The sequence below is a fragment of the Helianthus annuus genome, chromosome 13, assembly GCF_002127325.2.
Source record: "Helianthus annuus cultivar XRQ/B chromosome 13, HanXRQr2.0-SUNRISE, whole genome shotgun sequence".
NCBI lineage: Eukaryota > Viridiplantae > Streptophyta > Magnoliopsida > Asterales > Asteraceae > Helianthus > Helianthus annuus.
Genome location: NC_035445.2, coordinates 145036106 through 145059684, shown reverse-complemented (window position 1 = coordinate 145059684; position 23579 = coordinate 145036106). Strand labels below are relative to the sequence as shown.

The following is a 23579-nucleotide window of genomic DNA, read 5'->3' as shown; positions in this document are numbered from 1 at the left end:
CGGAATGCCTTTGGTGGCAATGATTTCCGACAAAACCGCAGTGATGGATGAGGTCAATGCTGTGACCAACACTCCAAAAGGATGGTGGGTTGATACGTGCGCGACCCGTCGTGTGTGCCCAGACAAGAGCCTCTTTACCACTTTCAAGGAACTTGCGGGAGATGAGAAGTTGTACATGGGAAATGCAGCCACCACCAACATCAAGGGTGAAGGAACGGTGATTTTGAAGTGGACTTCGGGGAAGGATCTCACTCTAAGCAACATGTTGTATGTCCTAGACTTGCGCAAGAGCCTAGTCTCGGGATGCTTGCTTAATAAGTTTGGATTTCGTTTAGTATTTAAGAGCGATCAATTTGTACTTACTAAACGAGGAATGTATGTTGGTAAGGGCTATGCCCAAATGGTATGTTCAAATTAAATGTAATGGCAGTAAAAAAGAACATGAATAAAATTGCTACTACTTCTACTTATATGCTTGAGTTTTCTGATTCGAATAAATGGCATGGTAGATTAGGTCATGTAAATTTTAATTCAATACGTCGTTTAATCAAATTGTATACCAACATTCCATATTGATTCACATTATAAATGCAAAACATGTGTAGAATCCAAACTTATAAGATCATCATCGAAATCGGTTGAACGAATAACCGAACCCCTTGATTTAATTCACACCGATATTTGTGATTTAAAAGCGGTACCCACAAGAGGTGGAAATAAGTACTTCATCACGTTTATTGATGATAGTACTAAATATTGCTATGTATATTTACTAAAAAGTAAAGATGAAGTAATAAGTAAATTTATCTTGTATAAAAATAAAGTTGAGAATCAACTTCAAAAGAAAATAAAAGCTTTGCGAAGCTATCGAGGAGGCGAATATGTTGCACCTTTTATCGATTTATGCGCAAAAAGTGGCATTGTACATGAGTGTAAACCTCCATATTCTCCACAATCAAATGGCGTGGCTGAACGAAAGAACCATACATTGAAAGAAATGATGAACGCCATGTTGATAAGTTTTGGGGTGAGCCAGGAAATGTGGGGGGAAGCCATTCTCTCGGCTAATTATCTTTTGAACAAGATACCACTTAAAAAAAGGCACGAAACTCCATATGAGTTATGGAAAAGGAAGAAACCTTCATACAAATACTTGAAAGTGTGGGGGTGCCTAGCAAAGGCGATTGTACCACCTCCTAAGGCTCTTAGGATAGGACCCAAAACTGTTGATTGCATATTCATTGGGTATGCGCATCAAAGTAGTGCACATCGCTTTCTTGTACATGAGTCCAAGAATCCAGATGTACACGTAAACACTATCATGGAGGTGAATCCTAACGTTGTGTCATACTTTGAAAATGTGTTTCCTTTGAGAAGACAAACACAAGCAACTAATTTTGAAGTAGGTGAAAGCTCATCTACACCAGTTGATGAGGTAGTTCATGATAAGACACATGAACGACCTGAGGTTGAAGAAGGTGATCATAGGCGAAGCAAAAGGCCAGGGGTTGAAAAATCCTTCGGTCCAGTCTTCGTTAGCTATATGGTTAAGGGTGAGCCCAATACATATCGCCAAGCGGTTTCCTCTTCAGAAGGACCTCAGTGGAAAGAAGCAATAAAGAACAAAATTGATTCGATATTGCAAAATCATACTTGGGAGTTAGTAGATCTTCCACCTGGTTGCAAACCACTTGGATATCGTTGGATATTCAAAAGAAATATGAAAACTGATGGAAGTATTGATAAATACAAGGCTAGGTTGGTGATTAAAGGATTTAGACAAAAGGAAGGTCTAGATTACTTTGATACCTACTCGCCTGTGACGCGCATAACCTCAATTAGATTGGTTCTTGCTATAGCGGCTTTAAGAAATTTGGAAGTTCACCAAATGGATGTTAAAACCGCTTTTCTAAATGGCGATTTAGAAGAAGAGATTTACATGGAACAACGTGAAGGTTTCTCCGCCCCAGGTCAAGAGGGTAAAGTATGTAAACTCGTCAAGTCTTTGTATGGCTTGAAGCAAGCCCCAGAACAATGGCACCAAAAGTTTGATCATGTCATGATTGACAATGGTTTCAAAATAAATGAGTGCGACAAATGTGTTTATTTTAAAGACACAAATGAAGGTTATGTGATCTTACGCCTTTATGTAGACTATATGCTTATCATTGGGAGTAATGATAAAATTATCAAAGCTACTAAAAGCATGTTGAAAGCGAGATTTGACATGAAAGACATGGGTTTAGCAAATGTGATTCTTAGAGTAAAGATCATAAGAACCCAAGATGGTCTTGTGTTAAGTCAATCTCACTATGTGGATAAAATTCTTGAAAAATTCAACTCGGGAGATACGAGTGTAGATCGAACTCCAGTTGATACCTCCCAACATCTCAAGAAAAATAAAGGAGATGGAGTCGCTCAATTAGAGTACTCAAGAATTATTGACAGTCTAATGTATCTAATGACATGTACTAGACCCGACTTGGCTTACGCGGTGAGTAGGCTAAGTAGATACACCGGCAATTCGTGCGCGGATCATTGGAAAGCTATCACGAGGGTGCTTAGATACATAAGATACACAAGAGATTATGGACTGCATTATACCCGACAACCAGCAGTGATCAAAGGATACACTGATGCTAACTGGATATCGGATAATAAAGATTCCAAATCAACAAGTGGTTACGTGTTTACACTTGGAGGACCTGCTATTGCTTGGAAGTCTTCTAAGCAAACGGTCATAGCAAGATCCACAATGGAATCCGAATTTATCGCCTTACATAAGTCAGGCGAGGAGGCGGAATGGCTACGTCAATTCATGGAATATATTCCAAGATGGCCAAAGCCTTTGCCAGCCATGTGTGTACATTGTGATAGCCAATCAGCGATTGGTAGAGCTCAAAGCTTGATGTACAATGGCAGATCAAGGCATATTCAACGTAGACATAACACGGTACGGCAACTACTCTCAACGGGTGTTATCACAATTGATTATGTGAGATCAAAGGATAACATTGCGAACCCGTTTACAAAAGGCTTAAGCAGAGAGTTAGTTGAAACGTCGTCAAGAGGAATGGGACTAAAGCCCGTGATAAATGGAAATATGAGGGAAACCTAACTTAGTTGACTGGAGATCCCAAGATCTAAGTTCAACTGGACAACTTAATCATATTACCAAAACGGAGTCACTGTGGGGGAGTACCCCAAACAAAATAAAAGGGAGTTATATACTTCCTAGTCCATTCCAATCAGTGACATTGAAGTGAGGCTAAGCATATTAAGGTTAACGATTTCGGGAAATCAAATAACCATGATGCTTTTAATGATTCATGGGAATCACCTATATGAGAGAGAAGTAGGGTCGCTTCGAATGGCTTTGTGGGGTGCGCAATCCTAGAGCTCTAGCAGAACCAGGCTAGTGTTCCAGGACCATAATAGGAGACGACAATGAGGGGTTGGCCAGACCAGGGAGAGTATTGTGTAAAGTGTATTGTCGTTTACACAAATGGGGGTATGTTCAAGGACATCGCGTCTATCAACCGCTAGTAAGCTAAGTATGCTTCACAAAAGAAGGTTCAAAGTTAACAACCTGCCTATCTTGCAATACTCAACTGTCGAAGTTTATCATTGAAAAGTGTAAGGAAAGATCGATTTCCATACATGTGGGGGATTGTTGGAAATTTGATGAAAATAGCGTTTTTCATGTGGGGGATTGTTGGAAAAATTGGTGAAAATAGCATTTTTCACAAATAGAGGTTTCTTTATATATTTAATTGTGGGTTTGTGTTCTATGTTGGAAGAGTTTCGCAACGAACTAAACCACGTCCAAAACGGAGCTAAGATGAATGAGGTTTCGATGCTCAAAGTTGAGTGTTTGAAACATTGAATGCTGAAACAAAAGGGAAGGTTGCACCTTGTCCCACATAGGAGAAGAGATGAAACTTAAATGGGTATTTAAGTGGGAACTCTCCATCCTTATTGTTTCATGGAAGCACACACTAAGGGTACTCGCGAAGGGTGCGGAGCACCCTAACTCGCACACGCGCGTGCGCGTGGCGTGGGCGATGAGGCGCAATGTGGCGCTTTCATGGCGCACTTTGCACTTCACATCGCCGCGAGCCGCTTAAAAGCCGCCTTTGTATTTTTGACCACGTGCGCATGGTGAATCACAGGGGCTGCAAGGACCAAGTGGTTGATGTGGTGCGCGGGTTCGAGGCGCATGACCAAGATGGGTCTGCGCGCATAGGCGCGTGACGTGGCAGTCCGCGCGCGTACACGTGGCATGAAGGCACGCGGTAGCGCGCATGGTGCATGGGTCCTGAAGTGACGGGCGCGGCGCACCAGAGTGAGCCAATACGGCGCGACTGTGTAGCGTGCTCGTATAGGCTCACAGGTGACGTGGCGCACGCGCGCCTGGACCTAAGTCAGTGTGGCGTACGCGTGCATCGCAGTGAGCCAAAATGGTGCACACGCGCATGAGCGTGCAGACCCGCGCGCGCGCGCACTGGTGTCTCTTGCGCGCGCACGCAGAAGCTTACAACATTAAATGACAGTGCAGTTACAGTTCAGCTTTGAAACCGCCGAGTCAAACGGTTTTGACTGAGAATTAAATGATGATCACTGAAGACGTTTAATGCAATTTATTCCTCTCATTTAATTTGTTTTTGGCTGTTTCGAATCAGAGGTTGTATAAATACAGCCTCTTAGTCACTGCAGATGATACTACGAACACAACAGCATATGCAAACAGTTCTCTATAGCTTACCAATCTTCATCCTGCTCTCTTCAAGATAGCCTTCGGGTTGTAGGCAAGCTCCGGCAGTACTACTGCTCCGGCTGTTGTACCCTGGGAAACAAAACGAGTACTCCTGTGAGACTCGGAATTTGTTTTAAGGGAATCGTGTTGAACACGTGCCTCAGTCATAGTTTTTCTTCTTCTACACCAATTCTTGTATTTTATTTATTTTAGTTGTAATAGTATTTCAATTTTCAGTTTTCCTTATTTCTTTGTATTGTAATAAGTAAATAAAATTTGTTTTATTTTATTTAAATTACGCGAACGGCTCCTACAACATGTTCAGGCCTTGATAATGTATTAGACGCCAACATTGTAGCAAAGAGATTACGAAGAACGCTAAAAATATACGTATTAGAGAAATCAATATATAAAATTATGTTACACAAGTAACAAGAAGTAAGGTGCGTTTATTGCTCTTATTCCTAAGACTAAGGACCCGTTGGGGTTGGGAGATTATCGGCCGATTAGTCTCGTCGGAGTTGTTAACAAAGTGGTTTCTAAAATCCTTGCTAATAGGTTGAAACCGGTTCTTAATGAGGTGATTGCCAACTCTCAATCGGCGTTTCTCAGGGGTAGATTTATTTTAGATGGGCCTTTAATCATCAATGAGTTACTTTCATGGTCTAGAAAGAACAAAAAACAGGTATTTTTCCTTAAAGTGGATTTTGAGAAAGCATATGATAACGTGAATTGGGGATTTGTCATCGATATTCTACAACAAATGGGCTTTGGGGAAAAGTGGTGCGACTGGATTTCGGGTATTCTTGCTTCTGCTAGAGCTTCCGTTCTGGTTAACGGGTCGCCTACATTCGAGTTTGGGTGTAGTAAAGGAATGAGACAGGGGGATCCTATCTCGCCGTTTCTTTTTGTGGTGGTGATGGAGGCGCTATCTTGTTTATTTAATAAAGCTTGCGAAGTTGGCGTTGTCCATGGTGTTAACATTCCTGGTAACGATTTAAGTGTCTCTCACTTATTTTTTGCGGATGATGCTATGATTATGGGGGAATGGAACAAGGAAAATATTGCCAATGTCGTTAGGATCCTGAGATGCTTTTATGCTTGTTCGGGCCTCAAAATTAACCTCAGCAAATCGAGTATTTTTGGCACCGGTGTTAGTAACGGGGAGGTCGAGGAGATTGCTAATTGGATTGGTTGCAAGGCGGGTTCAGTTCCTTTTAATTATCTTGGGTTGACGGTTGGCGCTAATATGAATCGCATCAGCAATTGGAGGCCGATTTATGACATCTTCGAAAGAAGACTTTCTCTTTGGAAGGCGGCATTACTGTCCATAGGTGGGAGGGTTACACTTATTCGGTCAGTTCTTGAAAGTCTTCCTACATATTATATGTCTTTGTATAAAGCGCCCGTGAAGGTAATCAAAGACTTGGAAAGCATTATTAAAAAATTCTTGTGGGGTGGCTCTAATAATATTAGGAAAACCCATTGGGTAGCGTGGGACAGGGTTTGTTTACCTATGAAAGCGGGAGGGTTGGGGTTGTGTAAGTTAAGGAATACCAATGTGGCTCTTCTAAGTAAATGGGGTTGGAGGTTCAAGGTTGAATTTAATAACTTGTGGGTTAAAGTTATCAAGGCTGTTCATTCGAAGCGGTCGGGTTGGGAGATGTTTCCTTGCAATAGAGCGGTTAGTGGTGTTTGGCTCAACATATGCAACTTGTTGAATAAACCGATTATCGGAAACAAAGGTATTCGAAGCTTTTTCAGAGGATAGATTAGCTTGGGCTGCGATATCTTATTTTGGTTAGACCCCTGGATCGTCGACTGCCCTTTAAAAGAGATGTTCCCTCATCTTTTTCATTTAGAGGTTGTTAAAAACTGCACTGTGAATGATTGTCTGGCTGGTGATGGGTTGTGGTTGTGGCGTCACGATCCAAACGCGGATGTCGAGGTGCAGGAATGGACCGCTTTGTCCACCTTGATCTCCTCGGTTACTCTCAGACCTGGTCGTGACAAATGGAAGTGGTCGATTGATTCAGATGGTATTTTCTCGGTCAAATCGGTGAAGGATCTCCTGCTTCGTGATTCCAGCGCTTCGAATTCGTTCGATTGGTGTAAGTGGATTCCCTTGAAGTGTAATATTTTTGTTTGGAGACTTGAGATGAATCGCATTCCGACGTATGATGCGTTAGTCTCGAGAGGTATTTTAAACCATGTTGGTACTTGTCCTCTTTGTGGCAGTGAAGACGAGTCCGTGTCGCATTTGTTTATCTCCTGTCAGCTTGCTACCGAGTTGTGGATGAAGATTAGTAGGTGGTGCCGAATCACGCCTATATACGCCTTCTCGGTGAAGGACTTACTGGAAGTTTATAAATTCAGCAATCTGGCCCGATCGGACTCGGTAATCTTGCAAGGTATTATTTTTACGACATGTTGGTGTATTTGGTTGGCGAGAAACAAGGTGGTTTTTTCAAGATCTCGGCTTGGTGTGGAGGATGTTTTCAGTGACATTAGATCTACGGGTTTCTTTTGGCTCAAGCATAGATCGGTGTTTCATTCTGTCTCGTGGAGCAATTGGTGTAAATTTGTAATTATGTAGTTTTGTCTTTTCTTTTTCTGCTTGTTTTGGTTGTTTGTTTGTCTTGCCGGCTCGGTTTTCGGGTTCGATGTTGTTAATGAAAGTCAATTTTCAAAAAAAAAAAGTAACAAGAAGTAAAACACAAGAACAAATATATTCGGGACGAAGATCTCTTGGCCTAGTGGTTAAGGGGGAGGTGGGAAGCTTTGCTTCTCTTGGAGGTCCTGGGTTCAAGTCCAGGCAAGGGGATTTTATACTAACTTGGTGATACTAACATATTAACTACTAACCTGGTTAGCGATATCCTAACCGTAAGCCGTTCAAAAAAAAAAAAAAAAAAAAAATATATTCTACCGACCGTCACACGTGTGGATCAGTTCGACGTAGGACTTACGTGGTCTGTTGATGGTTTCAACGTATATTGTGGTGAGATATATGAAAATGTATAAATAATATTTTTATTTTTAATTCCTATAAATATTAAGTTTAATATGTCCATCAAGGAGGCATGTGGAAAGATTCTTAAAATTAAAAAAAGTTGTCGATGAGGTGTATTTGTATAATTTTTAACTCCTTCCTTGTATAAGAACTCAATAAATAAACAAGTGGAAATGTGTTTTTCACGTTTTATTACCATTAATGTAATTCATAAAAAAAAAAAAAAAAAAAAAAAAAAAAAAAAAAAACTAGTAGGTGTACGTGCGTGTTGTTACGGATCACCTTTTCTATACAACAAAGCATAATAAGGTCGCTAACAAACACCAATTCAAGAGAACAAACATTGGTGATTGATGATCATGGATACAAACATCGGTGATGATCTTGGCCCGATCTCAAACTTTAGAAATATAAATCGAAACAAGTGAAGTTCGAGCTTGAGCTCTCGTATGTTAGACAAGCCAAACTCAAACTCAAGCCCATTCAAGCTCGACTCACTCGTTCACAAACATAAGCATTCCTAGTTTCAACTCTTAAGGCTATTAGGGGGGGGGGGGTTCCTTTTTAACGAACGCCAAAAGGGTTATGCATGTGGTGCCCAGAGATTCCAACCAATCAGAAATTTTCTTTTTGATTTGCTTTTTATTTTTTATATTGTTTAAAGGGGACGCTATCCCATAGCGCGCAAGTCAACGGTAAAGCCCATCTCTTATGTGGCGAATACGTAACGGGTAATGTGGCGTGATAAAGCCCCTAGGGCCTTTATCACATACCATATGGCCTAAGTCCATGTGTAGTGGTGAGGCCTTATAAGTGGGGTTACATGAGAAGTGACAAAATGTGTAAGAAAAAGGGGTTTAACTTGAGTGTGTAGTGAAATAGGGGAGTGTGTGTGAGAGAGAGCAACCAATGTATAGCGCCGCTATCCCATAACACCCGGAGGACGATGTTCCGGAGGCTGTGGGGCGCCATAGCCTTTTTTCACCCCCTTATAACGCTCGACTACTGATGGCCTAACTAAACACAAGTAACAACTATGCCTCAATAATTTGGCTGTTTAATTTAACAATTCATGTCTAAATATAACTTTGTGAAGATCAACAATTTTTATGAATTCTAATATGCAAGCAATTTCTACTTCCACATAATTCAGCAAAAATTGTACCTCACTCCAGAATCCAGATTAGTGTATTTTAGTCCATAAACAGTTGATTTAAGCATCAAAATCATAACATTCATACACCAGATCATTGAACAGACCCAAAAATACTAGAAATCGATTTATGTTTTCGAACATGAGGCGGGCACTTAAACAACAAATCTTTAGCCTCAACTTCTCTACCTTCATCAAACAGCCTCTGAAACATGTTCAGGTATGCCGAAACCGCAGGGCTTTGTTTAAAGCTCAAAGCTTTCAAGAACTCCAAAGCATCATCAACACTTCCATATTTCGAAACATACCCGACAAACGCCTCGGAAAACGGCGGGTAATCGTGTTTTCTCATCAACCTTAAAAGCCCCAAAGATTCATCAAACTTCTTCTCAGATAACAGTTTCTGAATCAGATTTTTATAAGTCGCTTGCCACGGTTTCATCCCGACACTCTTGACCATTTCGGTTAGTAGTTGGTATGCGTCGATGGTTTGGTTTTTACCCAAAAACGCGTTTATTAAAACATCTAAAAGATCTGCGTCGGCTTCACATCCTTTCGATATCATATCGGCTAATAAGATAACGGCTTTATCGACTTCGTTTGCGGAACAATGTCCGTGAATCAAAATCGTCCATGTTTTGACGTCGGGTGCGCACGCGTTTTGTTCCATAACGTCGATCACTTTTGCCGCTTCTTCTAGCTTTCGGGCTTTACAAAGCCCGAAGATCAACTGACTGTAGGTTATGTTATCGGGCTCGTACCCCGCGTCCTTCATCGCTAACACGATCTTTTCCGCTTCTTCAAACTGGCCCACGCTTGTTAACGATCGATGAATACCGTCGTAAACATTCTTCGAAAGAGAATTACCCTTGGATTCGAACGTATTCACGACCCGAAACACGAGATCCAAATCGGGCGAACTGCTACCCGCGATAGTTCGTAAAAGCACACCGCAATCTTGACCCGAGGGCGCGTACGGGCTATCCATCATACGCTCATAAAGCTCGACCGCTTCATTCAACATCTTTCGCTTTTGAAACAATCTTGTGACCTTTAAATACGTATCGAGATCCATCTCATAACCGTTCGTTTTCATTTCACCAAACACGTTCCAAAACTCTTGGATCGATTCCTCTCGACCAAGAACGCGTAAAATCCCGTTGTAAGTAACCGCATTATGTTCAAACTCGAAATTCTCACTAACCCATTCGAAAAACGCTAACGCCTTAAAAGGGTATGTTCTTAAACCCTTCAAAACCCGAAGCACGAAATTATCCGACAACTTAACGCCGAAATCGATCCGTTTCAACCTCTCCTCAACCGCGTCACCCCAATCCGAATCGATCACAACCTCAACAACTTCCTTAACAACATCATTATCTTTCACCATTGCATTATAAAATTTAGTAAAAACCGAAACCTCATTAACCATATTCAACTTCTGAAAATCCCTAACAATCAACAAATAAGCTTGATCATCAACAAAGAACCCCTCTTCTTTCATCCTATGAACCATGACCCAAAACTGTTTAATCGAATCTTTATTCGCGTAAACTCGAAGCATCAAGCTATAAATTGAAGAACTTGGTTCAAACGCTAATTTACCCACTACCCAATTGAAGAAACTGGATGCTTTTTGGGGGTGTTTAGACAGTTTCTTCAACACATAGACTACAGATTCATGGGAAAAATTGGATCTTGAGTTTAACAATTGTTGTTCAAGATTATTAGACCAGTTTTCGGATAATAAAAGATCAAGGGTTTGTTGTGGGTTTGAAGAAAAGAAGAGTTCTGTATGGAGAAATGGGTGTAAGTGAGTTATGATCACCTGGTTGGTTCTGGTGAGTTGAGTTGAGTAGAATGAGTTGGCGAGTCGGATTGAACTCAGTAGTCTCTTGGTTGGATTCATGGCTGCTGCAATTGAAGATTATTGTCTTTGTGAAGAAGGTGGAGAAAGGCTTATCGAGGGTTTTGACTTTTGACTTTTTAGGTTTGATTGATCAGATGTGGGTCAAGTCGGGTTCGGGTTCGGGTCTGGGTTCAGTATCTAAGTTATTTATTTATTTATTTTTTAACAGCATCGGGCTCCACTGGATAGGCCCAAGGGCTTATCTACACTTTAACCAAGTTCGAACTTCGAAACGTGCCTACCGCCTCTAGAGGTGCACAAATCGGGTATTTTTAATAATTGGTTTCGGCTTTTTATTTTAAGGGTTGGAACTCGTTATTGCTATAAATAGTTCGGTTCCGGTCACGGTTATTTGACCAAAAAAATAAGGGATTTTTACATATTTCCTCCTCCTAAGCTGAGTTATTACGTATTTCCTCAAACTAAAAAAACAATTACATATTTCCCTTTTTTTTGAGAAATTACCCAATTACCCTTGTAAATACCCACATTGGTTTCATCTTCCTCTGCAAACCATCATATATTCTTCCACTGTTACAACCAACAAGCCGGCTTATCATCTTCCTAATCAACTTTTTGCTGCATACACAAAAGAAATAGAAATGGCTCAATTCTGAAACACGGTTCGATTGGCTTATTTTCCCTAAGTGGTTTGATTCTTGGTTTCTTCAATTCTGAAACACGGATACACAAAAAAAAGAGAAATGGCTCCAATATAAAATTTCAAATCTCATCTCTCCAATAAAGTAAATTGGGTCAGAAGGCAATTCACCTCCATTTCGAAATTAGGGTTCTAAGATATTTCAATTGTATCAGACTTTTCAATAATAGTCTATTTAGTTGACAATTTTTGTGCTTGGGATTTTGATTATTATTATTATATAAAATTGGTTTGTTTAGGGTTCCTGATGCATGTTTCATTTTATTATAAAAGTGAATGAAACATTCATTGTTTCATATATTGGTCGTAAAACTGGAAAACCAAATTTTGGTTTTGGTTCGAGTTGAGCCCTAAAACGGCCCATACATACCCCTACTTCAATCTTGATCGTAAACAACAAGCAATCTAATAACATTTTTCACCGTACTTTTCGTGGTTCGACACTTGGGTGAACGGTTGTGTTTATATTTTGAGTGTTGTATGTAGCAAATAGAACAATTGAGGAAATACTACATGATTTGGGGAAATATATAATTGATTGATGATATTAGAAAGGGGAAACATGTAAATATTCATTTAGTTCATTAAGGGTAAAATAGACATCATTGAGAGTAACTTTAATGAAAAGGGGAAATATGTAATACATATGGGTTAGGGAGGGGAAATATGTAATTGTTTTTTTTTTTTTTTTTGGGGAAATACGTAATAAGCCAGCTTAGGAGGGGGAAATATGTAAAAGACCCAAAAAACAATACCCTATGTGCCATGTTCTGGATAGGGTTTGATTCTGGTTCATAAAAAATCGGGTATTAAAATACCCTATTTTTATGGTTATTCAATACCCTATTTCCGAGTATTTAGTACGCTATTTTTTAAGCTTTTTAATACTCTATTGCGTTTTTATCACCTTATTTTCTCGCCGTTTTGTTTATTATTATTAAATATGCATTATATAATGTAAAAAGGTAAAAAAATAAAATAAAATAAATGCACAAACATAAACTTAAAAGATAGATATTAGAACCTTGTATCGGGTATAGCGGGGTATAATCGGTTCTGGTTCCGATTCTCGTACGGTTTCGAGTATTAATCGGGTATGATCGATTCCAGGTATTGAGATCAAAATACATACCCTATCTCTACCCTACGAGTGGGGTCGGTTTCAATTTCGGGTATAGAATACCCAAGTATTAAAAAAACAGTTCTGGATTTTTTTATCAGGTCTGGTTTCAAATAAGTTTTTTTTTTTTTTTCGTACCTCTAGTCCGGGCACACTTCCCTTCCAGGTTCATTGCACTTGAATATAGTTGAAAAGCTTTTCATTTCAGAATAATTTATTTGGCAAAACCAAAACAATTAAATTTGATAAATTGATTGAACTAACATGCATTGTTAAATCAATAATCATTGTCTAGTACCAAAAGGGCATTTCATATAGTAGAGTTTTTTAAAGTACGACAAATTTAAGGCCCCTCGTGTTACATTTTCTTAGAAATACATAATATTATTTAAAGTAAATCCATATAATAACTTTTTGTAGGTCCCGGTTTCGGGATCGATTCCGTGATTTTCATGATTATGTTCATAGATGGAAGAAGATAAGAGAGGATAAACAAACAACTTTGCATTAATCCGGTAGTAAAACATTACAAGTCGGCCCGATTACATGGAAACCGAACTAATACCAAAGAAGTATACATCCAGGGAGAAATCAAGTGGTGATTTCTCCCGGTGAGGACTCAAACCTCCTATCACTCTCTTGCACACACTTGTGCTCTCACTCTTGTGTTGCAAATGACAAGGTGTTGGTATTTATACCAAACACAGGTTGCACGGTCGAAGGATTAAACTGACTGGTCGATAGATCATCTGTCGACCATCCAGCTTTCGAAAGATACACACATACCTCGAAGGATGCCATATCCTTCGAGGTCCATCTTCAACCTTCGATGGATATCTTTCGAGCTCATCGAAGGATACACAATCCTTCGATGCCTTATCCTTCGACACCAACATTAAACAACCATAAACTGTCTAGCAAACACACACGGTCAACCGAATAACCCTCTCGTTTGACCACTTCAAACGAGCGGGTCTATACACGTTCGATAGACCGTTTCACTAACTATTACAAATTCAGCGTAAAATAATGACTAACCTATTCGACAAGCATCGGACACAAAATCTGCATCAACAAATTCCCCCTTGTCCGTTGCTGTCGAATGCTGAAAATGCAACTGCAATCATCGATCTTCAGTCAAGTAATCATCTTCTCTGTGTAAACAAATTCCCCCTTGACCGATGATCCAGGTAAGTAGTATCTTGATGCTCATTGTATAAGATTTCCCCCTCAGAGTACGCGCATCCGTGTTGAGTGTTGTGCAATTTCCTCAAAAGGCTCAATTGACCGATCTTCCGCTGATCTTCCAATACTCCAACCGGCATTTGATAAGGGTTCCATTCTTTTACAACTGCATCAAGTCTTGATCTTCAAGCGTCTGTGCAAAACATTCCACGCTGAACCGTTTGTATCACCAGAAAATCACAAACTCTACCACCTGTGATTGCGTTTAGAAATTTACCGAAGAAATTCAACATTTGAAAATTTTTATCCCCCCATTTCTTTGGTAAAATCTCTAAACCTTAACAGATTCTTTCCACTTCAAAGAAACTGTCGTCAAATGTTCACCAATTCCCTCCACTGAGCGGAACTGTCATCAATCTTCATTGAATGTTCTCGGTTCCGAAAATTCACGAACATGACTTTCTTCTTTGCATAAACTAGTTGAATAAGAACGTCCCCTGGTACCCCGTAGGATCTGACTTGTATCCCCCCAAAGACCAAAGACTTTGTGAACTCGTTAGGACCGGTATAGACGTTCCAGGTTCATACGTTCGTATTCAAATGCGAGAATATGACAATAAACAAAATCCTTTCGAACATTTCCGAATAACCGGTAACAATCATAAATACTGATGCGCGGAAGCGAACATATCGTGTTGTTTTTGGCCCATAATAGTCGCGTTACCATTTTTGCCATTGCATCGGTAACCGTGACTACCCCACAATTTTTCAAACATCAAGTTTCCATTATCTCTTGTTTTCATCGTTTCGAATCTATCCCGCGCGCTCCCAAAACCCATACGAATTTTGACCTTGATATTAGGAGCGCGATTCAGATCAACTCCGCAAATACCCGACCCCACTCTGCATCAAAAACCTTTGTTCCAATGGATTTTTTTTTTTTTTTTTGCCCAAAATTTCACACCAAATGGGCCCAATAGAAAAATCTAGCAAAATATAACTTTAGGCGCTAGATTTTCACTTTGATACACCTTGTGTGGACGCGACTCGGCTCGGTTCGACTCGGTTTTGACACGGTTAGGTCCGGCTCAAGCCCGACGTCACGACATTCCTCCGTCGTGCGCCCCAGAGTTCGACACGCGAAGCACGGAGCGCCACAAACCCATTCCCGTTTACACCTCACCATGACATCATCATTGTGATGTCATGGTGATATCACAAGCATTTGTCTTATGTTGAAATTGGTAAAAGTCTTATAATCAGAAATGATCTGGGCCGTGAATCCTTATTTGGGCCGTGAATACCAACAACAAACAACAAGTTCATTGGTTACTTTTGCGGTGCACAGCAATTATCCAAGCATCTTTCGAATACATATGATTTGTGAAAGTGGGCGGTGCAAATGGGTGTTGCCTTGGGCAGTGTACACAAGCAATAAACAATCAAACATTATTTGTTACTTGGGCGGTGCTTTGTCCGACATGTGGGCAACAAAGTACGAAAGGTCGGCGGTTTGGTAACAATTGGGCGGTGCACTATGTCCCTTTATTTTCTTGGGTGGTCAGTGGTGCACAATTTTGAGAAGTGAACGCACAGATTGACCAATAACTGATTGACCAATTATCCTTCGAAAACTGAATCAATCGAAAGAAGAAAGAGTGACCCTTCGAATTGTTGATCTTTCGAACAATCTTTCGAACACACAATGATCTGACCCTTCGATACAGAATTTTTATCTTGCAAAATCAGTTGATTGACCCTTCGAAACAATCAAATATTCTATCGAAAATTTAAATGATCTTTCAAAGTTTTGGATCTGACCCTTCGAACACAGTTGGGAAATGATTGACCTTTCGAGCAGCCTTATCATCTTACGAAATATGCAGATGTGACCCTTCGAATTCAGTGAGATGACCCTTCGAGAAGTTAACTGATCTTTCGAAGTTTTTGATCTGACCCTTCGAAAATGAAAAATGACCTTTCGAGAAAGTGTTTTGACCTTTCGAAGTTGTTGTGGGTGGAAGTTGACCTTTCGAAACAGAAACCTGATCTTTCGAAGTTCTTCACATCTTTCAACACATGAAGATGTGAAGAACATCAAGAACACAGACATCTGGGTAAATTTGCAGATTCGATGAAAACATTTGTACACGATTTTTGATGATGGAAACTTGAAGATTTAGGAGAAAAACATAAAACCCAACACTCGTTTTATCACAGATCTGGATATTCGGGTCCAGATCTGAGTTTTTCTCACTTTCACCATTTTTACATCTTGAACAAAAACCCACAAAAATCACAGATCTAGAGCACATGCGACTTAGTAAACGGTTAGTTTTACTAAATCGGGCACCATGGCTCTGATACCAATTGTAGGTCCCGGTTTCGGGATCGATTCCGTGATTTTCATGATTATGTTCATAGATGGAAGAAGATAAGAGAGGATAAACAAACAACTTTGCATTAATCCGGTAGTAAAACATTACAAGTCGGCCCGATTACATGGAAACCGAACTAATACCAAAGAAGTATACATCCAGGGAGAAATCAAGTGGTGATTTCTCCCGGTGAGGACTCAAACCTCCTATCACTCTCTTGCACACACTTGTGCTCTCACTCTTGTGTTGCAAATGACAAGGTGTTGGTATTTATACCAAACACAGGTTGCACGGTCGAAGGATTAAACTGACTGGTCGATAGATCATCTGTCGACCATCCAGCTTTCGAAAGATACACACATACCTCGAAGGATGCCATATCCTTCGAGGTCCATCTTCAACCTTCGATGGATATCTTTCGAGCTCATCGAAGGATACACAATCCTTCGATGCCTTATCCTTCGACACCAACATTAAACAACCATAAACTGTCTAGCAAACACACACGGTCAACCGAATAACCCTCTCGTTTGACCACTTCAAACGAGCGGGTCTATACACGTTCGATAGACCGTTTCACTAACTATTACAAATTCAGCGTAAAATAATGACTAATCTATTCGACAAGCATCGGACACAAAATCTGCATCAACACTTTTAAAATATGTAACTTTTACTCCTATGTCGCTTCAAGCCACTATAACCTATAACTAGAGGTGTAAAAAAAAAAAATCGGTTTTAGAATCAAAACTGGAAAAAACTGAAACCGTTTTTTCAACCCGAACCGAACAGGCGGTTTGTAGACCGGTTAGTATGCATGACCTTTGAAACCGATTTTAAAACCGAAACCGGTTAAATTTTTTTTTTTTTTTTTTTTTTTTTTTTTTTTGCACAAACCGGTTTTAAACCGACCTAAACCGGTTGGACCTTATTGATTTGATTTTAAAAATCGGTTAGTAATCGAAACCGGTTATAAAAAACCAAATTTTTGTTTTTGATGGAAAAAAAAAACGATTCGATTAAAAACCGGACTGTTTAAAAAAAAACGATTTGTACACATCTATCTACAACCATCAACCACCACCACCTCATTAGCCTATGAAATTAGTCATGTAGGCTCGCCGGCCTCCACCACCTAACATGATGACACACCTAGATAATATTAATCACCCAAGGGCTTATATGGATTTATTAACTGTAATTTAATATCTAATTACTTAATTTAATTATGATCTTTTTGTATTTTAAGGTTCATATAAATTACGGGTCATCTAAAATTACAAGTACTAGAAAACTAAATACATAAAATAATAGCCTAAGACCATAGGTAATGGTTAATGCCCACTAAGGGATATTTTTCACCACATCATCATCATAATGCCCTTTTAAAAAAGGTGTAATGGTTAATGTCCATTTCATTTATTACTTTCCATTATTTTTCTTCTCTTTTGACATTATTATAGAAATGCCCCTCACTCTTCATGCCCCTATAATGCCCATGAGTAATGGTGTAAGGGCATTATCAAAATCTTTCATGCCCTTATAAAGCCCCATTACATATGGTCTAATGGCATCTAAGATGGGACAAGTCTTTGTGACCATTAGGTATTGGGTTTCATTCTCGCAAGGGGGTTTTTCCAGATTTATTGGGTTTTCTTTTTGAATTGGTTTATAAGCATTATTACCTAGTGAAAATAGATATAATCAGCTAATTCCACTTATAACACAATTATACCACAATGGTCTGTCAATAATCCAAATTTGCCGTTAAAAAAATAATAAGAAGAAGTAATTTACTCTTATTATTAAATATGCATTGTATAATGTAAAAAAAAAACAAAATAATTGCACAAACATAAATTTAAAAGATAGATATTAGAAACTTGTATCGGGTATAATCGGTTCCGGTTCCGATTTTCGTCCGGTATCGGGTATGATCGATTCCAGGTATTGAGATCAAAATACATACCCTATCTCTACCCTACGAGTAGGGTCAGTTTCAATTTCGGGTATAGAATACCCAAGTATTAAAAAAAAACGGTTCCGAATTTTTCTATTTGGTCTAGTTCCGAATACATTTTTTTTATATTTTTTTTGCGCACCTCTACTCCGGGCACACTCCCTTTCAGGTTCATTGCACTTGAATATAGTTGAAAAGCTTTTCATTTCAGAATAATTCATTTGGCAAAACCAAAACAATTAAATTTGATAAATTGATTGAACGAACATTCATTGTTAATCAATAATAATAATAATTGTCTAGTACCAAAAGGGCATTTCAGTAGAGTTTTTTAAAGTACGACAAATTTAAGGCCCCTCGGCCTCGTGTTACATTTTCTTAGAAATACATGATAATACTTTTCACGATATTGTTTAAAGTAAATCCATAATATAACTTTTAAAATATGTAACTTTTACTCCTATGTCGCTTCAAGCCACGATCACCTATTTATAACTAGAGGTGTAAAAAAAACGGTTTTAGAACCAAAACCGGAAAAAAACTGAAACCAATTTTTTGAACGTTTTTTAAACCGGTTTTAACCCGAACCGAACCAGCGGTTTGTAGACCGGTTAGTATGCATGACCTTTGAAACCGACCGGCGGTTTGTAGACCGGTTAGTATGCATGACCTTTGATACCGATTTTAAAACCTAAACCGGTTAAAAACCATTTTTTTTTCCACAAACCAGTTTTAAACCGACAGTTGGACCAGTTATTGGTTTGATTTAAAAAAAAATCGGTTAGTAATCGAAACCAGTTATAAAAAAACCGGATTTTTGTTTTTTTATGAAAAAACCGGTTTGGTTAATAACCGGTTCGGTTGAAAAAAAAAACGATTTGTATACATCTACCTAGAACCATCAACCACCACCACCTCATTAGCCTATGAAATTAGTCATGTAGGCTCGCCAGCCTCCACCACCTCATTGTTACATTGATAACGGTTCACCTTATGAGCAAATAACTTTAAATTGCAACTTACTAACATGATGACACACCTAGATAATCACCCAAGGGCTTATATGGATTTAATATCTAATTACTTAATTTAAATTATGATCTTTTTGTATTTTTAAAGTTCATATAAATTACAAGTCATCTAAAATTACAAGTACTAGTGAAGGGGTATGGTCCCAAAACGACCATTACCCGCATCAAACAAACCCCTACCAGTAAGCAAACCGCACCCACGCGGTCACATCCTTCGAACCCATTCGGTCCGAAGATGAATAGCTTGACCTAAGTACGAAAGAAGATGAACATATCGATGCGGCTGGCACCGCATCATATGGCCATTTTCGTCACGACAAGGGAAGCGAGTAAATAGTCTCCACATGCGATGACGCGGCCAACACCGCATCTCGCGTATTTCTTGATCACAAGTAGGAGACGCGGTAACTTCAGACGTTACCGCATGCAGCGATGCGGCTCGCACCGCATCCTGCATATCCAACAAGTGGACTGACACGCCATGCAAGTGGCTGACACCACGAGGCAAGTGGCGCCGGCGACAGTCCCCTGTCAGAGCTATTAAAGCAATGGGCTGACGTGGCGTAACCCCCACGGCCGGCGAGACTGACACACCTACAACGGTGCAGCTCGTCGTCAGCCCATCCATCAATCTCCTCCTTCACTCCTCGGCTATAAATACCGACCCCAAACCAGGTTTGAGGTATATCTCTCTTCACAACTCTCTCACTACTACTACTATCTTACTTTGCTTCCCAAGCAAACTACTGATTCTCACGCCGGAGAGTGGTAACAAGGAGCACCCCCCACCCCATCCTCCTTGTTACGAGTCACGGCTTGTTTCCTTGTGCAGGAGATCATCCACCGGTGACCCAGCCAGCGATCTCCGAGAGGAAGGGATTAACCCTTCTTGACGAGACCAGTGTGTTAACCCTGCCAGGTTAACCATTGTTTCACACACTTTGAGCGAAAATGGGACTACAACATCGCAGACACCCATGAAGAGCTACAGACATAATCATAGCTTCCGCAGAGTGGTTGCTACGGTAGAGCAAAGCTCACTCCACATCACCGAACGAGGCTACCTCGTTGTAAACTCGGTATTGGAGCGTGAAGGAAAGTGGCTCCAGAAAGAACGCAGATACGTGCTCTAAACAAGCACTTATCAAGCAGCAAGTGTCCGAACAGCGGTAACAAGTCTCCCTATGACTTTGTTTACCTGCCAACGGACCGCGGTAACAAGTCTGCTTAGGACTTTGTTTACCTACCAATGGACCGCATGGAATAAACAACGATGGGCATCCCCTTGCCTATGACCATGTTTATTTACCCATAGTTAGATCCACATTGTTCGACCAAACAGGGCCAACAATGACGCAACGAGGTAACCGCAAAGAACGTACGGTTACTTGAGAGCTATCAAGATGAACACGCACACCCCACAAAAAAGGGATGGTCATCTCATCATAGGATGCTGAACATAGAACTTGAGCAAAGTTCTAACACAACATCCAAAACCTTCAAACCCGACCGCAAAGGTTGGTGTAAAAGCTTTTCTTTTCTTCTTCGTGCACCATTCTGGCAAATGGTTCGAAGAAGAAACCACCCCCAAGAGGTTCGAAACATGTGCAAACCTTCGAACCACCATCCTAGAGGTTGGTTCGAAGTTTGTGCAGCATTACTATGAAGGTTCCTAACAGGCCTTCAACACAACAACAGGTGGCAACCCACCTGATGACATGCAACGGCTGAGAATTTCGCATCAAGCGAAACTCCTTCACCGGTACGGAAGAGGCATAGCCGGATTTTTTACCAGATCACCAGTTTGATCTGGCCTAGAATTTTCTCCAGACTGCCAAACTACCTTCCTACACCATAAGTCCAGTGCTCCTCCCACGTGCAACTTGCACAAGGTAGCAACACTAGACTGGGGGGACTTGAAGGGGTATGGTCCCAAAACGACCATTACCCGCATCAAACAAACCCCTATCAGTAAGCAAACCGCACCCACGCGGTCACATCCTTCGAACCCATTCGGTCCGAAGATGAATAGCTTGACCTAAGTACGAAAGAAGATGAACATATCGATGCGGCTGACACCGCATCATATGGCCATTTTCGTCACGACAAGGGAAGCGAGCAAATAGTCTCCACATGCGATGACGCGGCCAACACCGCATCTCGCGTATTTCTTGATCACAAGTAGGAGACGCGGTAACTTCAGACGTTACCGCATGCAGCGATGCGGCTCGCACCGCATCCTGCATATCCAACAAGTGGACTGACACGCCATGCAAGTGGCTGACACCACGAGGCAAGTGGCGCCGGCGACAGTCCCCTGTCAGAGCTATTAAAGCAATGGGCTGACGTGGCGTAACCCCCACGGCCGGCGAGACTGACACACCTGCAACGGTGCAGCTCGTCGTCAGCCCATCCATCAATCTCCTCCTTCACTCCTCGGCTATAAATACCGACCCCAAACCAGGTTTGAGGTATATCTCTCTTCACAACTCTCTCACTACTACTACTATCTTACTTTGCTTCCCAAGCAAACTACTGATTCTCACGCCGGAGAGTGGTAACAAGGAGCACCCCCCACCCCATCCTACTTGTTACGAGTCACGGCTTGTTTCCTTGTGAAGGAGATCATCCACCGGTGACCCAGCCAGCGATCTCCGAGAGGAAGGGATTAACCCTTCTTGACGAGACCAGTGTGTTAACCCTGCCCGGTTAACCATTGTTTCATCAACTAGAAAACTAAATGCATAAAATAATAGCCTAGTGGCATCTTGGATGGAACAAGGCCTTGTGACTATTAGGTACTGCATTCGATTCTCACAAGGGGGTTTTATTATATTTATTGGGTTTTCTTTCTAAATTGGTGTATAAGCATTATTGTCTAGTAAAGATAGATATGATCGGATAGTTCCGCTGATAACACAATTATACCATAATGTTCTGTCAATAATTCAAATTTTTCGTTAAAAATTAATAAGAAGAAGTAAAACACAAGAACAAAATATTCCCTCGACCATCACACGTGTGGAACGACGTCCGGTTTACGTGGTTTGTTGATAGTTTCAACGTATTGTGGTGAAATTTAGGTAACTTGTGGTGAAATATAGGAAACGTATAAATAATATTTTATTTTTTAGTTCCTATAAATATCAACTTCAACAATATGTCTATCGAGGAGGCATGTGAAAAGATTCTTAAAAAGCTTATTGTGGTAGCCAATGATATCTAGATCAAGCAGTGAAGGGTTTACATTTTTTTTGAGAGATGCAAATTCAACTTTTAGTTGGTGTAGAGTGAGATACTGGTGGACAATGATAAAAGACCTAATGAAACTTGGGTTGGATCCTTAAGCCAAACGGGTTTTATCGATAATTTCACTGTCGTGCCTACGAGCGGGTGGGTTACCGGGTTTTCCACGGAATTGGTGGGGACTCCGGGTACTCTCGAACAGGGGCGTACCCACCCTAAGCCAAGGGTGGGCGGGCACACCCCATGAAAAAATATTTTTTAGTGTTATTTTTCGTCGAAAATCCCGACCGCACCCTTTGGAATTTTTTACCCGCACCCCTTGAAAAATTTCAACCGCACCAGTTAGAAAAAAATAATTATTAACCACTTATTCACTTATTTATCTAATCCAATCAAAGCTCAGTCTGCAATCGATTTTTATTAATACAAGCCCAAACCCAACATAAAGAAATTTGAACTAAATAAAATAACCCAAACCCATCCACCCATTCTATTTCCAAATCCAATCCCCAAAAAACTCTCAACTCCTTGACGCCACTGCTCACGACCTTGTGGCTTTTTTTACCGGAAAAAGCAAAATGCCTGTTAGACCGACCCATATTACGTCAGAATTCCAATATAGAACTAGTATGGTTTATTTATTTATTTATTTATTTTGTTTTATGTGATGATTATGAGAAAATATAGACGTGTAAGGGTTTAATCTTTTTATATTTTTTTGATTTTTTTTTGTTGTTCTAGACTTGTAGTTAAATGATTTTGTTGTTTTATTTATAGCTTTGTTTGTTTAAATGATTACTTAGAAGTAATCAACATTTAATATTAGGGCTTGAATGTTTAAAAATATAATTGAAAGTTATGGGCTATGGTTGAACATGATTGTTTATTTTGTTTAAGTGTTTAGTGTTGTTTTATGAACTTATGGAGCAAATTATATGTGTTATGAACAATGAGTAAGAATGTAATAAATTTATGGCGTGTTTAGTATCTTTTGATGTTCTTTTGTCTTACATGATCCGACCCGACCCGCTATGAACCGATATTTTTATACAGCTAGGGGCCTAAAATCTTTGAAAATATTTCGCACCCCAGAAAAAAATTCCTAGGTCCGTCACTGTTCTCGCAGCCGTTTATTCAGTGGATGCCTTAAGAGTATTCAGGATTGAT

At 40.1% G+C, this 23579-nt stretch overlaps 1 protein-coding gene across 1 annotated transcript; it reads right to left on the bottom strand.

The window, feature by feature from the left end:
• Positions 1–8910: 8910 nt before the first annotated feature.
• On the bottom strand, positions 8911–10941 carry LOC118485473 (pentatricopeptide repeat-containing protein At3g48250, chloroplastic-like). The gene has a single exon (XM_035981620.1). The coding sequence runs from the start codon at positions 10829–10831 to the stop codon at positions 9017–9019; it is 1815 nt and encodes a 604-aa protein (XP_035837513.1). The 5' UTR covers positions 10832–10941; the 3' UTR covers positions 8911–9016.
• Positions 10942–23579: the final 12638 nt, after the last annotated feature.

Bases quoted from the DNA above. Each gene is read 5' to 3' on its own strand.
- LOC118485473 (XM_035981620.1), bottom strand. From the start codon at position 10,831: ATGAATCCAACCAAGAGACTACTGAGTTCAATCCGACTCGCCAACTCA.